At 44.1% G+C, this 17,810-nt stretch overlaps 1 protein-coding gene across 3 annotated transcripts in view; it reads left to right on the top strand.

Moving 5' to 3' along the window:
* The first annotated feature begins 8,992 nt into the window (after positions 1-8,992).
* Positions 8,993-17,810, top strand: part of LOC122946479 (centriolin-like) — a 46,384-nt gene continuing 37,566 nt past the window's right edge. For 2 of the 3 annotated variants that reach the window (XM_044306149.1, XM_044306151.1), the window contains exons 1-2: positions 8,993-9,229; positions 14,118-14,292. In XM_044306149.1, the coding sequence (XP_044162084.1) occupies positions 14,142-14,292 (151 nt within the window). In that variant the 5' untranslated portion in view covers positions 8,993-9,229; positions 14,118-14,141. Of the gene's footprint in view, positions 9,230-13,951; positions 13,993-14,117; positions 14,293-17,810 lie in introns of those variants that run through there. The other variant, XM_044306150.1, reaches the window with a different exon arrangement.

Consider the following 17,810-nt stretch of genomic DNA (forward strand, 5'->3'; position numbering starts at 1 on the left):
AGCCTTGGGTTGGTTTCTGAGGCAGACTACTTTAGTTACCAGCTTTCCTGTGCTGGTAGGTTTGCTGCTTCCTTGGTTAGCTAATGAATAGACATTGTCCATTCATTTTAACTCTTTCTCTGCAGATAATGTCCTCTGCCGGTGATGGGGATCGGACTGGGCGCAAGACGTTATCCAAGCGCAAGCATTTGGCGTGTAGGGATTGTGACACCCCTCTAGCAGACTCCTATGAATTTAATAGGTGTCCCTCTTGCCGTCCTCCTCCTCTGCCTCCTGATACGGAGCCTACCATACGGGACGTAGTAGTCTGGGTAAAGGACTTTGTGGAGTCCTCAATGAACACCCTAAGGGATTCCGTGTCATCCAGAAGATCCGGTGTCCGATCTCCTCTGAGACCCACTCCTATGCAGGAGGAAGCCTACCATACCGTGGACGAAGTCCATTCCTCTGAGTCTAGTGGGGAGGAAGAAGAGGCTGTAAGGTACTTCTTTCCTGTAGAGAAGACCCAGAGGTTACTTAGATCCATCCGGTCGGGGGACCAGTATGTTGATCCCGGGGAAGCTTCTGAGTCCACCTCTAGGGGGCCAAGGGCCTTCAAAGTGGACGAGACTCTGTCTCGATTAATGAAGCTAGAATGGAAACATGCTGAGAAGGCACCGGTCATCTCAAAGCGCTTCAAGTCCATGTTCCCGATTGTGACATCCCAATTAGACCAGTGGGGCACTGTGCCCAAAGTTGATTTGGCAATTGCTAAATTGTCTACGAGGACTCTTGTCCCGGCTGATGACTGCTCCAACTTACAGGACCCGATGGACAGGCGGGTAGAATGCACCTTGAGAAGGTCTTACTCCACTGCTGCTGCTGCTGCATCTGTGGCTATAGCCTCTACGGAGGTAGCCGTCTTCCTCCAAAGACGCCTCCGACAGGTGCAGTCGGATATCGACTCTGATGACATCCTGGTGCAGTTTAAGTCCATTCTACTTGCCGTGGCATTTCTGTGTGACTCCGGTCCACAGCAGTTAAAATAATACTGTATTACAAAAACAATTGATGTCATTTTAGTTGCATTTGGTTCTTTAAAAAGTCCTTGTAAGATTTCATTCTGATCACAATTACAAATGTGCACTAAATTCCCTAAAACCCTTTACAGCATTGGGGGTTGAATAATTTTGAACAGAACTGTATGATATATGACATATAACACCTCAGGTATATGATATATAACACCTCAGGTATATGATATATAACACCTCATGTATATGATATATGACACCTCAGGTATATGATATATGACACCTCAGGTATATGATATATAACACCTCATGTATATGATATATGACATATAACACCTCAGGTATATGATATATGACATATAACACCTCAGGTATATGATATATAATATATAACACCTCAGGTATATGATATATAACACCTCATGTATATGATATATGACATATAACACCTCAGGTATATGATATATAATATATGACACCTCAGATATATGATATATAACACCTCAGGTATATGACATATAACACCTCAGGTATATGATATATAACACCTCAGGTATATGATATATAACACCTCAGGTATATGATATATAACACCTCAGGTATATGACATATAACACCTCAGGTATATGACATATAACACCTCAGGTATATGATATATAACACCTCAGGTATATGATATTTCCCTTATCGTCCTCGGCAGCACAGAATGGGTTAACGTTGACCTCTTTAGTTTCATAGGACCGCCCACCTAGATTTAAACAATCAAACAATTAATCAATCATATAATCAATACCACTATAAGGTCTGGTGAATGCAACTGCCCATTGTATTTTTTTTATGTCCTCATTTCTGAGGAATCTGCCCACCTGTCTGGTGTGGTGAAGATCGGCCACCTATGCCGTGGGGTGTGTCCCAGGCTCCAGGCCAAGTGTCCAGCACTGCCACGGGTGTGTCCTTGGAGCTGGCACAATGCCGCATCCACGATGTGCGCTCCGGCAGGAGGTCTCCATTGCGGTCTGCTAAGCCGCTTCCCTGCCGTGGATTCGCGCGTGTGCGCCCGACGCTGTCATCCCCAGCATGCCGCTTCTTGGATCAGGAGGCCGCCCCCACCGCACTTCCGGGTTCGGGCAGCGTCTGACGTCATCAGTCAGCGCGCCCTCTGGGGCCAATGGGAAGCCGCAGGAGCGGCTGACGTCACCAGGCGGCGTCCCGGGCGCCAGATTCGAATATTTAAGGTGGATGCAGGCTGGAGCAAGCTGCCATAAGTGCCTGGCAGCCGAGCTCCTGTGAGAGTAAGGTATTGTGTCAGCTGGGGTCCCTTCTGACTAGATCTCCTTGCTGTTCTGCTCATTGTATTTGTCTGTTTGTCTGTTCCAGATGTCTGGGCTTCCTGGTTCAGGGAGAAAGAAGGCTAAGAAGCACAGACACAGATATTGCCTGTCATGTGAGCAGCCCCTACCTGATGAGCAGCGAGAGGACTACTGTGACAACTGTACGGCGGCTGATTCTGTCCATTCTCATAGATCGTCTGGATCCAAGAGGTCTAGGAGGAAGCAGTCCCGCTGCATCTCTTGTATTCAGCCCTTACCCTCGGATTCGCGGTCCAATATCTGCGCTTCCTGTACTCAGCCGGAGGTCGAGTCTGACGCAGAGTCCAGAAGGCTAATGAGCCTCTTTAAGTCCTTTCTGACAAAGCAGAAACAGAAGGCCAAAAAGAGAAAGCGCGATCCTGTCTCCTCATCCTCTGACGAGTCTCTGACGGCTGAGAGCGAAGACTCAGACTCCGATTGGGAAGTCTCTAATATGGAGGAAAATTTCCTTTTTGATAGAAAGAATGCGAATCGCTTAATTAAAGAAGTAAAGGGAATAATGGAGACTAAAGAAGACCCTGTTGCTGCACAGGACAAGGAGAGTCTCTTCTATTTTCCAAAGAAAAAAGCCTCAGTCCTCCCAAGCCATCCAGTTCTGGACTCCATATTCCAGAAGGAATGTAAATGTCCCCTGAAGAAAATGGATCCGGGCTCAAGATTCCGCTCTGTCTATAAGATCGACTCCTCTGAGTCCTCAAGCTGGGAAGCCCCCTCCAGAGTTGATTCGGCGGTAACAAGGCTGGCTAAAAGGTCCTTCTTTCCTGCAGATGACTCCGCGTTGCTGAGGGATCCGATGGACAGAAAAGCAGATAACTTGCTAAAGAGACTGCATTCTTACTTGGCCACGTTAAGTAAGGCAGCCATGGCCGCAGTACCAGTGGCTCGAGCCCTCAGAATCTGGCTAAGTCACCTAGGAAGGGACATCGAGGACGGAGTCTCCAGAGAAGACCTGCTTCTTCAACTGCCGTCCCTTAAAATGGCCGCTGAGTTTTTGTGCGACTTTCCAGTGGATTCGCTGAGATTTCTGGCTAAAGATATGGCTCTCTCAAATTCGATAAGAAGAACCTTGTAGCTCAAGCTATGGGCAGGAGATGTTGCCTCTAAGACCAACCTCTGCGCTTTACCCTTTGAGCCTGGGAGATTGTTCGGCTTTCAGCTAGACAAGCTGTTAGAATCCAATTCGGATGAAAAATCTCTGAAGTTCCCTCAGTTTCAAACCAAGAATCGTCCGAGGAATTTTCGTCCCTTTGGCAGGCAGCCTTACCGCAGAACAGGCTATCGTGGGCGATCTAGCAGAAGCCGGTCAGACAGAAGAGTCCTTCCCAGTTCTGCTGAAAAAGCGAGAGGAAAGGAAGACATCAGTAAAAACTCCAAGACTGATTTCTGACGTCGAAAGCCAGTCTGTAGGAGGGCGCTTATCCTACTTCTACAACAACTGGAAGAGAATCACTACAGACAAATGGGTTCTGGATCTAGTAAGAGACGGATACTCGCTAGAGTTTCTTCATTAGCCAAGAAGCAGATTTCTGTATCAAAGAGAAGACCCTCGTATAGATCACCTGGTGGACCAATTTCTAAAGAAAGGAGCTTTAGAACGGGTACCAAGAGGTCAAGAAAAAAAGGGAGTCTACTCCAGGTTGTTTCTAGTCCCAAAAGCAAGCGGGGATTGGCGTCTCGTTATAGACCTCAGATACTTAAATCATTTTCTGAAAAAAATCCATTTCAAGATGGAAACATTAAGATCGGTGGTGTCCACTCTTCAGCGAGATCAGTTCATGGCCTCCCTGGACCTGGAGGACGCCTACCTGCATGTACCCATAAGAGCTTCCTCAAGGAAATTCCTAAGAGTAGCCGTCAGAAGAGCAGGGAAAATCCTGCACTTTCAATTCAGAGCATTGCGCTTCGGGCTGACATCCGCGCCCAGAATTTTTACCAAGATATCAGTGGTGGCAGCAGTACATCTACGCTTACAGGCCATTCAAGTCTACCCTTACTTGGACGACTGGCTAGTGGCAGCAGCAACGGAGGAACAGCTACAACTTCATCTCCGTACAGTCATCTCTCTTCTCCAGTCCCTCGGTTTCATAATGAGTTGGAAGAAATCTCAGCTCTCCCCAACGACGTCAAAAAGGTTCTTGGGGATGGTGATAGACACCCGCTGCATGAAAGTTTTCCTTCCTTCAGACAAGAGTCAGAAGATCAGAGAGGAAGTGAGAACCTTAAGATCAATTCACAAACCATCCGTACGCAGAGTGATAAAGACCTTGGGTCATCTGACTTCTACCATAGATGCGGTCCCCTGGGCGAAGATCCATATGCGAGACCTTCAATGGAATATGATACAGGCAAGACGCACCAGTCATTGCGGCTTGGAGAGAAGAGTCAGCCTGAGGCCATCCGTTATTCAGAGTCTGAACTGGTGGTTGCAGACGGAGAAGCTCACAGTAGGGAAATCGTTTCAGTATCTGTCGCCGATAATAATCACCACGGATGCTTCAGCCAGAGGCTGGGGGGCTCATGTGCAGAACAGATGGATCCAAGGGAAATGGTCTCCCCAGGATCTGCGACAGTCCTCGAACTTCAAGGAGATGAAGGCTGTTCTGGAATCGCTGGTCCATTTTCAAACTCTCCTGGAAGGAAAATCGGTGCTGGTTCGCTCAGACAACCTCTCCACTGTGTTCTACCTGAACAAACAGGGAGGAACGAGGAGCCCGTCCTTGATGAAATTATGCAAACGGATTTTGACACACTAATGAATTCCTGCAAGCGTTCTACCAATGTGAAATATGCCAAAGTATTGGGAAAATTCCGGTCTTGGTTGTCTGGGAAAGGATATGCGGAAATAAACATCTCCAGTATTCTTCAGTTCCTTCAAGAAGGATTTGATATGGGCTTGAAGCCGAATACCTTAAAATCCCAGATGACTGCCATTAATATCTTGACAGAGAATAAATATCTATTCCATCCTCTGATAGTCAGATTCTTCAAGGCCTTGAAGAGGCTAAGACCGGTGGTGCACGAACCTTTTCCTGTGTGGGACCTATCCCTAGTACTAAGGGGACTCACAAAGCCACCCTTTGAACCGTTGGAACAGGTGGACATCAGATATCTCTCCTGCAAAGTAGCCATTACTTCGGCGAAAAGATTGGGGGAACTACGAGCGTTATCTTCCAGACATCCATATATACGAATCCTTCCCGATGGGATATTGATTAGGACTATGCCTTCTTTTCAACCAAAGGTTCCTTCCACTATGAATATTAATAGGGAAACCTTCTTGCCTACGTTCTTCCCAAATCCGGCGGATGAAGAACAGGAGCAGTTACATATGCTGGATGTGAAAAGAGCAGTAGAAACATATTTGCGAAGAACGGAAGAGTTCCGTGTAGACGAAAGTCTTTTTTTGCTTTATTCTGGACCGAGAAGAGGGCGAACGCCATCCAAGGATTCTCTCGCCCGGTGGATAAAGAACACCATCACAGAAACCTACTTGTTAGAGGGGGAAACTCCACCACTTTCCATCAAGGCTCATTCCACAAGATCGACAGCAGCCTCCTGGGCGGAATATGGGCAGGTGTCTATACAAGAAATCTGCAGCGCAGCCTCCTGGTCCACTCCTTCCACCTTCGCAAAGCATTATCGCCTCGACATCGAGTCCAGGAGCTCAGCCTTTGGCACAGGCATTCTAAGTTCAGCTTCAGTATAATCCCCCCTTTGGAATCTATAAAAATCCCATTCTGTGCTGCCGAGGACGATAAGGGAAAGTAGAAAACTGGTACCTGGAATTTTACTTTCCTTGAGTCCGAAGGCAGCACAGGCAGCACAGGCAGCACAGGCAGCACAGGCAGCACAGGCAGCACAGGCAGCACAGGCGGCACAGGCAGCACAGGCAGCACAGGCGGCACAGGCGCACCCTCCCTAATAAATTGTATTCTGTTCTGCAACTGTGTGGATCTATTTTTTAATACAAGGGGCAGTTGCATTCACCAGACCTTATAGTGGTATTGATTATATGATTGACTAATTGTTTGATTGTTTAAATCTAGGTGGGCGGTCCTAGGAAACTAAAGAGGTCAACGTTAACCCATTTTGTGCTGCCGAGGACTCAAGGAAAGTAAAATTCCAGGTACCAATTTTCTACTATAACACCTCAGGTATATGATATATGACATATAACACCTCAGGTATATGATATATGACATATAACACCTCAGGTATATGACATATAACACCTCAGGTATATGACATATAACACCTCAGGTATATGATATGTGACATATAACACCTCAGGTATATGATATATGACATATAACACCTCAGGTATATGATATCAGACATATAACACCTCAGGTATATGATATATGACATATAACACCTCAGGTATATGACATATAACACCTCAGGTATATGACATATAACACCTCAGGTATATGATATGTGACATATAACACCTCAGGTATATGACATATAACACCTCAGGTATATGATATGTGACACCTCAGGTATATGACATATAACACCTCAGGTATATGATATGTGACACCTCAGGTATATGACATATAACACCTCAGGTATATGATATATAACACCTCAGGTATATGATATCAGACATATAACACCTCAGGTATATGATATATGACATATAACACCTCAGGTATATGACATATAACACCTCAGGTATATGATATATGACATATAACACCTCAGGTATATGACATATAACACCTCAGGTATATGATATATGACATATAACACCTCAGGTATATGACATATAACACCTCAGGTATATGATATATGACATATAACACCTCAGGTATATGGTATATAACACCTCAGGTATATGATATATGATATATAACACCTCAGGTATATGATATGTGACATATAACACCTCAGGTATATGACATATAACACCTCAGGTATATGATATGTGACATATAACACCTCAGGTATATGACATATAACACCTCAGGTATATGATATGTGACACCTCAGGTATATGACATATAACACCTCAGGTATATGATATGTGACACCTCAGGTATATGACATATAACACCTCAGGTATATGATATATAACACCTCAGGTATATGATATCAGACATATAACACCTCAGGTATATGATATATGACATATAACACCTCAGGTATATGACATATAACACCTCAGGTATATGATATATGACATATAACACCTCAGGTATATGACATATAACACCTCAGGTATATGATATATGACATATAACACCTCAGGTATATGACATATAACACCTCAGGTATATGATATGTGACATATAACACCTCAGGTATATGACATATAACACCTCAGGTATATGATATGTGACACCTCAGGTATATGACATATAACACCTCAGGTATATGATATGTGACACCTCAGGTATATGATATATAACACCTCAGGTATATGATATCAGACATATAACACCTCAGGTATATGATATATGACATATAACACCTCAGGTATATGACATATAACACCTCAGGTATATGATATATGACATATAACACCTCAGGTATATGACATATAACACCTCAGGTATATGATATATGACATATAACACCTCAGGTATATGACATATAACACCTCAGGTATATGATATGTGACATATAACACCTCAGGTATATGACATATAACACCTCAGGTATATGATATGTGACACATCAGGTATATGACATATAACACCTCAGGTATATGATATATAACACCTCAGGTATATGATATCAGACATATAACACCTCAGGTATATGATATATAACACCTCAGGTATATGACATATAACACCTCAGGTATATGGTATATGATATATAACACCTCAGGTATATGATATGACATATAACACCTCAGGTATATGACATATAACACCTCAGGTATATGACATATAACACCTCAGGTATATGACATATAACACCTCAGGTATATGACATATAACACCTCAGGTATATGACATATAACACCTCAGGTATATGACATATAACACCTCAGGTATATGACATATAACACCTCAGGTATATGATATATAACACCTCAGGTATATGATATATTACACCTCAGGTATATGATATATGACACCTCAGGAATGTGACATATGACACCTCAGGTATATGACATATAACACCTCAGGTATATGATATATAACACCTCAGGTATATGATATATGACACCTCAGGTATATGATATATGACACCTCAGGAATGTGACATATAACACCTCAGGTATATGATATATTACACCTCAGGTATATGATATATGACACCTCAGGTATATGATATATGACACCTCAGGAATGTGACATATAACACCTCAGGAATGTGACATATAACACCTCAGATATAGGATATATGACACCTCAGGAATGTGACATATAACACCTCAGGAATGTGACATATAACACCTCAGATATAGGATATATGACACCTCAGGAATATGATATATGACGATATAACACCTCAGGTATATGATATCAGACATATAACACCTCAGGAATGTGACATATAACTAGCACACGCTCACAGTTCGGGGGACTTCCGGTGACTACCCCTGCGGGCGGCTCCTCCCCGGCTCCGGCTGTCAGTTGACTTGTGGTAAGATGGCGGCGCTCAGATCCCGGTGACTGCCGCTCTCCGGCGGAGACTGCCCGGCTACAGACATACATCCCCCCGGTCACCTCATCCTCCCGGGGCCTCCAGTCCAGACTCCGCCGCAGAGCGACCCCCAGAAATCGGGGAACAGCGGCGGGAAAAGGGGAGGAAGGCGCGGGCAGCACCACGTTACCATGACAACGGCGGCCCCGAGCAGACGCTGAGCGGAGGGAGAGAGCGAGAGAGGTGAGACTATTATACTATACTGCTCTATTATACCGCCCTGTACTATTATACTATACTATACTGCTCTATTATACCGCCCTGTACTGTTATACTATACTGCTCTATTATACCGCCCTGTACTGTTATACTATACTATACTGCTCTATTATACCGCCCTGTACTATTATACTATACTGCTCTATTATACCGCCCTGTACTATTATACTATACTGCTCTATTATACCGCCCTGTACTATTATACTATACTATACTGCTCTATTATACCGCCCTGTACTATTATACTATACTGCTCTATTATACCGCCCTGTACTATTATATTATACTATACTGCTCTATTATACCGCCCTGTACTATTATACTATACTATACTGCTCTATTATACCGCCCTGTACTATTATACTATACTGCTCTATTATACCGCCCTGTACTATTATACTATACTGCTCTATTATACCGCCCTGTACTATTATACTATACTATACTGCTCTATTATACCGCCCTGTACTGTTATACTATACTGCTCTATTATACCGCCCTGTACTATTATATTATACTATACTGCTCTATTATACCGCCCTGTACTATTATACTATACTATACTGCTCTATTATACCGCCCTGTACTATATACTATACTGCTCTATTATACCGCCCTGTACTATTATATTATACTATACTGCTCTATTATACCGCCCTGTACTATTATACTATACTATACTGCTCTATTATACCGCCCTGTACTATTATACTATACTATACTGCTCTATTATACCGCCCTGTACTATTATACTATACTATACTGCTCTATTATACCGCCCTGTACTATTATATTATACTATACTGCTCTATTATACCGCCCTGTACTATTATACTATACTATACTGCTCTATTATACCGCCCTGTACTATTATACTATACTATACTGCTCTATTATACCGCCCTGTACTATTATATATACTATACTGCTCTATTATACCGCCCTGTACTATTATACTATACTATACTGCTCTATTATACCGCCCTGTACTATTATACTATACTATACTGCTCTATTATACCGCCCTGTACTATTATACTATACTGCTCTATTATACCGCCCTGTACTATTATATTATACTATACTGCTCTATTATACCGCCCTGTACTATTATATTATACTATACTGCTCTATTATACCGCCCTGTACTATTATACTATACTGCTCTATTATACCGCCCTGTACTATTATACTATACTGCTCTATTATACCGCCCTGTACTATTATATACTATACTGCTCTATTATACCGCCCTGTACTATTATACTATACTGCTCTATTATACCGCCCTGTACTATTATACTATACTGCTCTATTATACCGCCCTGTACTATTATACTATACTGCTCTATTATACCGCCCTGTACTATTATAATTATACTATACTGCTTATTATACCGCCCTGTACTATTACTACTATACTGCTCTATTATACCGCCCTGTACTATTATACTATACTGCTCTATTATACCGCCCTGTACGTATACTATACTATACGCTCTATTATACCGCCCGTACTAGTTATATTATACTATACTGCTCTATTATACCGCCCTGTACTGGTTCTATATACTCTACCTGCTCTATTATACGCCCTGTACTGTACTTACTATACTGCTCTATTATACCGCCCTGTACTATTATACTATACTGCTCTATTATACCGCCCTGTACTATTATACTATACTGCTCTATTATACCGCCCTGTACTATTATACTATACTGCTCTATTATACCGACCTGTACTATTATATTATACTACTGCTCTATTATACCGCCCTGTACTATTATATTATACTATACTGCTCTATTATACCGCCCTGTACTATTATACTATACTATACTGCTCTATTATACCGCCCTGTACTATTATACTATACTATACTGCTCTATTATACCGCCCTGTACTATTATACTATACTAACTGCTCTATTATACCGCCCTGTACTATTATACTATACTGCTCTATTATACCGCCCTGTACTATTATACTATACTGCTCTATTATACCGCCCTGTACTATTATACTATACTGCTCTATTATACCGCCCTGTACTATTATACTATACTATACTGCTCTATTATACCGCCCTGTACTATTATACTATACTGCTCTATTATACCGCCCTGTACTATTATACTATACTGCTCTATTATACCGCCCTGTACTGTTATACTATACTATACTGCTCTATTATACCGCCCTGTACTATTATATTATACTATACTGCTCTATTATACCGCCCTGTACTGTTATACTATACTGCTCTATTATACCGCCCTGTACTATTATACTATACTGCTCTATTATACCGCCCTGTACTATTATACTATACTGCTCTATTATACCGCCCTGTACTATTATACTATACTGCTCTATTATACCGCCCTGTACTATTATATTATACTATTCTGCTCTATTATACCGCCCTGTACTATTATATTATACTATACTGCTCTATTATACCGCCCTGTACTATTATATTATACTATACTGCTCTATTATACCGCCCTGTACTATTATACTATACTGCTCTATTATACCGCCCTGTACTATTATACTATACTGCTCTATTATACCGCCCTGTACTGTTATACTATACTGCTCTATTATACCGCCCTGTACTGTTATACTATACTGCTCTATTATACCGCCCTGTACTATTATACTATACTATACTGCTCTATTATACCGCCCTGTACTATTATACTATACTATACTGCTCTATTATACCGCCCTGTACTATTATACCGCCCTGTACTATTATATTATACTATACTGCTCTATTATACCGCCCTGTACTATTATACTATACTGCTCTATTATACCGCCCTGTACTATTATACTATACTATACTGCTCTATTATACCGCCCTGTACTGTTATACTATACTACTCTATTATACCGCCCTGTACTATTATATTATACTATACTGCTCTATTATACCGCCCTTTACTATTATATTATACTATACTGCTCTATTATACCGCCCTGTACTATTATATTATACTATACTGCTCTATTATACCGCCCTGTACTATTATATTATACTGTACTGCTCTATTATACCGCCCTGTACTATTATACTATACTGCTCTATTATACCGCCCTGTACTATTATACTATACTGCTCTATTATACCGCCCTGTACTATTATATTATACTGCTCTATTATACCGCCCTGTACTATTATACTATACTGCTCTATTATACCGCCCTGTACTATTATATTATACTATACTGCTCTATTATACCGCCCTGTACTATTATATTATACTATACTGCTCTATTATACCGCCCTGTACTATTATTATACTATACTGCTCTATTATACCGCCCTGTACTATTATACTATACTGCTCTATTATACCGCCCTGTACTATTATACTATACTACTCTATTATACCGCCCTGTACTATTATATTATACTATACTGCTCTATTATACCGCCCTGTACTATTATACTATACTGCTCTATTATACCGCCCTGTACTATTATACTATACTATACTGCTCTATTATACCGCCCTGTACTATTATACTATACTATACTGCTCTATTATACCGCCCTGTACTATTATATTATACTATACTGCTCTATTATACCGCCCTGTACTATTATACTATACTATACTGCTCTATTATACCGCCCTGTACTATTATATTATATCATACTGCTCTATTATACCGCCCTGTACTATTATATTATACTATACTGCTCTATTATACCGCCCTGTACTATTATACTATACTGCTCTATTATACCGCCCTGTACTGTTATACTATACTACTCTATTATACCGCCCTGTACTATTATATTATACTATACTGCTCTATTATACCGCCCTTTACTATTATATTATACTATACTGCTCTATTATACCGCCCTGTACTATTATACTATACTATACTGCTCTATTATACCGCCCTGTACTATTATACTATACTGCTCTATTATACCGCCCTGTACTATTATATTATATCATACTGCTCTATTATACCGCCCTGTACTATTATATTATATCATACTGCTCTATTATACCGCCCTGTACTGTTATCATACTACGGTGGGGCGGTATAATGCATTGCTGTATCGTACCGCCCCGCTGTAGTATGAGGTTGCTGGATTGTACCGCCCCGCTGTAGTATGAGGTTGCTGGATTGTAGCGCCCCGCTGTAGCATGGTATGGCTGGATTGTAGCGCCCCGCTGTAGCATGGTATGGCTGGATTGTAGCGCCCCGCTGTAGCATGGTATGGCTGGATTGTAGCGCCCCGCTGGAGCATGGTATGGCTGGATTGTAGCGCCCCGCTGGAGCATGGTATGGCTGGATTGTAGCGCCCCGCTGTAGCATGGTATGGCTGGATTGTAGCGCCCCGCTGGAGCATGGTATGGCTGGATTGTAGCGCCCCGCTGGAGCATGGTATGGCTGGATTGTAGCGCCCCGCTGGAGCATGGTATGGCTGGATTGTAGCGCCCCGCTGGAGCATGGTATGGCTGGATTGTAGCGCCCCGCTGGAGCATTTTATGGTGGCCGTGCTCAGCTGTGCAGACATCATGACAGTAGTATGAGGGGATGCAGTGACAGCACCACCAAACCGCCGCCGTCTCAGGCCCAGTAACGATGGCGCGGTTTTTACTAAGGAGGGAGGGGAGGTCTGACATCTACAGAAGAGGAAGGAAGTGGTTCTTCAGTGCTGTGTCTCCCTGCAGCCGCCGTGTAGATTGTAAGCTCCTATGGTTAGCCATCTGCCATTGTGCATGAGATGTAATTTCCGCCATCCGCAGAAGGATGGCGCTATATGAGAGGGGCTGATACTGGTGGTCATGTATGTGTCGTTCACCTCTGCAGGGCGCCACACGCGATACATTCCCTATGATGAAGAAATCCTCCAGACGCCTGCCGCCCGCAGCCGCTAATACTGCAATGAGACCGCCGACTACCACGCCGCTTCCGCAAGGACTGTCCGCCCGTAACCTGGAGACGGCAGAAGATGGCGACATCTCCGAGTGTGACCGAAAAGAAGGTGGGGAACATATATGACTAGCGTGTGTAAACGGTACGGCACATATATGACTAGCGCGTCTACACGGTACGGCACATATATGACTAGCGCGTCTACACGGTACGGCACATATATGACTAGCGCGTCTACACGGTACGGCACATATATGACTAGCGCGTCTACACGGTACGGCACATATATGACTAGCGCGTCTACACGGTACGGCACATATATGACTAGCGCGTCTACACGGTACGGCACATATATGACTAGCGCGTCTACACGGTACGGCACATATATGACTAGCGCGTCTACACGGTACGGCACATATATGACTAGCGCGTGTAAACGGTACGGCACATATATGACTAGCGGTCTACACGGTACGGCACATATATGACTAGCGCGTCTACACGGTACGGCACATATATGACTAGCGCGTCTACACGGTACGGCACATATATGACTAGCGCGTCTACACGGTACGGCACATATATGACTAGCGCGTCTACACGGTACGGCACATATATGACTAGCGCGTCTACACGGTACGGCACATATATGACTAGCGCGGCTACACGGTACGGCACATATATGACTAGCGCGTCTACACGGTACGGCACATATATGACTAGCGCGGCTACACGGTACGGCACATATATGACTAGCGCGTCTACACGGTACGGCACATATATGACTAGCGCGTCTACACGGTACGGCACATATATGACTAGCGCGTCTACACGGTACGGCACATATATGACTAGCGCGTGTAAACGGTACGGCACATATATGACTAGCGCGTGTAAACGGTACGGCACATATATGACTAGCGCGTCTACACGGTACGGCACATATATGACTAGCGCGTCTACACGGTACGGCACATATATGACTAGCGCGGCTACACGGTACGGCACATATATGACTAGCGCGGCTACACGGTACGGCACATATATGACTAGCGCGGCTACACGGTACGGCACATATATGACTAGCGCGGCTACACGGTACGGCACATATATGACTAGCGCGGCTACACGGTACGGCACATATATGACTAGCGCGGCTACACGGTACGGCACATATATGACTAGCGCGGCTACACGGTACGGCACATATATGACTAGCGCGGCTACACGGTACGGCACATATATGACTAGCGCGGCTACACGGTACGGCACATATATGACTAGCGCGGCTACACGGTACGGCACATATATGACTAGCGCGGCTACACGGTACGGCACATATATGACTAGCGCGTCTACACGGTACGGCACATATATGACTAGCGCGTCTACACGGTACGGCACATATATGACTAGCGCGTCTACACGGTACGGCACATATATGACTAGCGCGGCTACACGGTACGGCACATATATGACTAGCGCGGCTACACGGTACGGCACATATATGACTAGCGCGGCTACACGGTACGGCACATATATGACTAGCGCGGCTACACGGTACGGCACATATATGACTAGCGCGGCTACACGGTACGGCACATATATGACTAGCGCGGCTACACGGTACGGCACATATATGACTAGCGCGGCTACACGGTACGGCACATATATGACTAGCGCGTCTACACGGTACGGCACATATATGACTAGCGCGTCTACACGGTACGGCACATATATGACTAGCGCGTCTACACGGTACGGCACATATATGACTAGCGCGTCTACACGGTACGGCACATGTGCAGCATAGCACACGCAGTATGTACAATGACATACCACAGTTTACGCGCCGCCGGTCACAGTTCCTGTTACTATGAACAGTGAAGCAAGAAGATGAAATAATCTCCAATAGACAAAAAGTTCCTATTTTAACCCCTTCCCGACTGCCGCCATACATGTACAGCGCTGCAGGACATGATTTACAGGTACGGTCCGCTGATTGAGCAGGTGCAGGGGCTGCTCCAGCCCAATCAGTTGGCAGGGGTCCGACTGTGTATGCGCTATATAACCCTTGCTATGCCGCGGTCAGCACTGATTGTGGGCTGTGTGGAGGGGGCCGCCCTGCGCTGCAAAAGCCTCCTTTTCCCATGATTAAAGAGGACCTTTCATGGGCCCAGACATTATAAACTGTCAGGACACGTAGGGCACAGTGCAGGGATCTAACCGCACTTACTATGCTTTCTGGGCGCCGCTCCGTCGTATTCTCCCGCCTGGTATGCTAATTTTAGCATCGGTACAATGAGGAGGCGGAGACTGAGTCTTTCTCTGTGGGCGTCTCCTTCTCCCTGGCTGTGACGCTCTGCGCTGTGATTGGACAGTGCTACAGCCAGGGAGAAGGAGACGCCCACAGAGAAAGGCCTCATGCACACAACAGTATTTTTTCACGGTCCGCAAAATGGGGTTCCGTTGTTCCGTGATCCGTTTCCGGTTTTGTTTCCGTGTGTCTTCCTTGATTTTTGGAGGATCACCAGACATGAAGGAAAGTGAAAAAAAAATCTAAGTCAAGTTTGCCTTGCAAATGATAGGAAATAAACGGACGCGGATGACAATCTTGTATGCCTCCGTGTTTTTTCACGGACCCATTGACTTAAATGGGTCCGCGAACCGTTGTCAGTGAAAAAAATTGGACAGGTCCTATTTTTTTCACGGACTGGAAACTCGGATCACGGACGCGGATGACAAACGGTGCATTAGCCGAGTTTTCCACGGACCCATTGAAAGTCAATGGGTCTGCAGAAAATCACGGAAAATGGAACAACGGACACAACAACAGTCGTGTGCATGAGGCCAAAGACTCGGTCTCCTCCTCATTGTTCCGATGCTAAGTGCAGTTAGATCCCTGCACTGTGCCCTACGTATCCTGATACTTAGTTTATAATGTTTGGACCCATCAAAGGTCCTCTTTAAAGGGGTTAGAGCTGAACCCGGACATACCTCAATTTTCACCCCGGCAGCCCCCCTGACTTGAGCAGTTGATGCTCCGATGCTCTCCTTTGCCCTGCGCTAAATCGCGTAAGGCAATGGAATTTTCTGGAGTTCCGTGACGAACTGGGTTCTCCATAGGGCTGCCAGGCAGAGGCTTCCGCCCAACAGTGAGCCTGGTGACGCTGTAATAATGATAGACACATTGGGTATCGCCGCGTCCGTAACAACCGGCTCTATAATATCACATGATCTGCCCTGATAGGTGAACGCTGTGATAATAAGAAACATTGGGTATCGCCGCGTCTGTAACAACCGGCTCTATAATATCACATGATCTGCCCTGATAGGTGAACGCTGTGATAATAAGAAACATTGGGTATCGCCGCGTCTGTAACAACCGGCTCTATAATATCACATGATCTGCCCTGATAGGTGAACGCTGTGATAATAAGAAACATTGGGTATCGCCGCGTCTGTAACAACCGGCTCTATAATATCACATGATCTGCCCTGATAGGTGAACGCTGTGATAATAAGAAACATTGGGTATCGCCGCGTCTGTAACAACCGGCTCTATAATATCACATGATCTGCCCTGATAGGTGAACGGTGTAAAATAAATAAAAACTAGAACAGTCA

This window comes from Bufo gargarizans, chromosome 9 (assembly GCF_014858855.1).
Source record: "Bufo gargarizans isolate SCDJY-AF-19 chromosome 9, ASM1485885v1, whole genome shotgun sequence".
Lineage (NCBI taxonomy): Eukaryota > Metazoa > Chordata > Amphibia > Anura > Bufonidae > Bufo > Bufo gargarizans.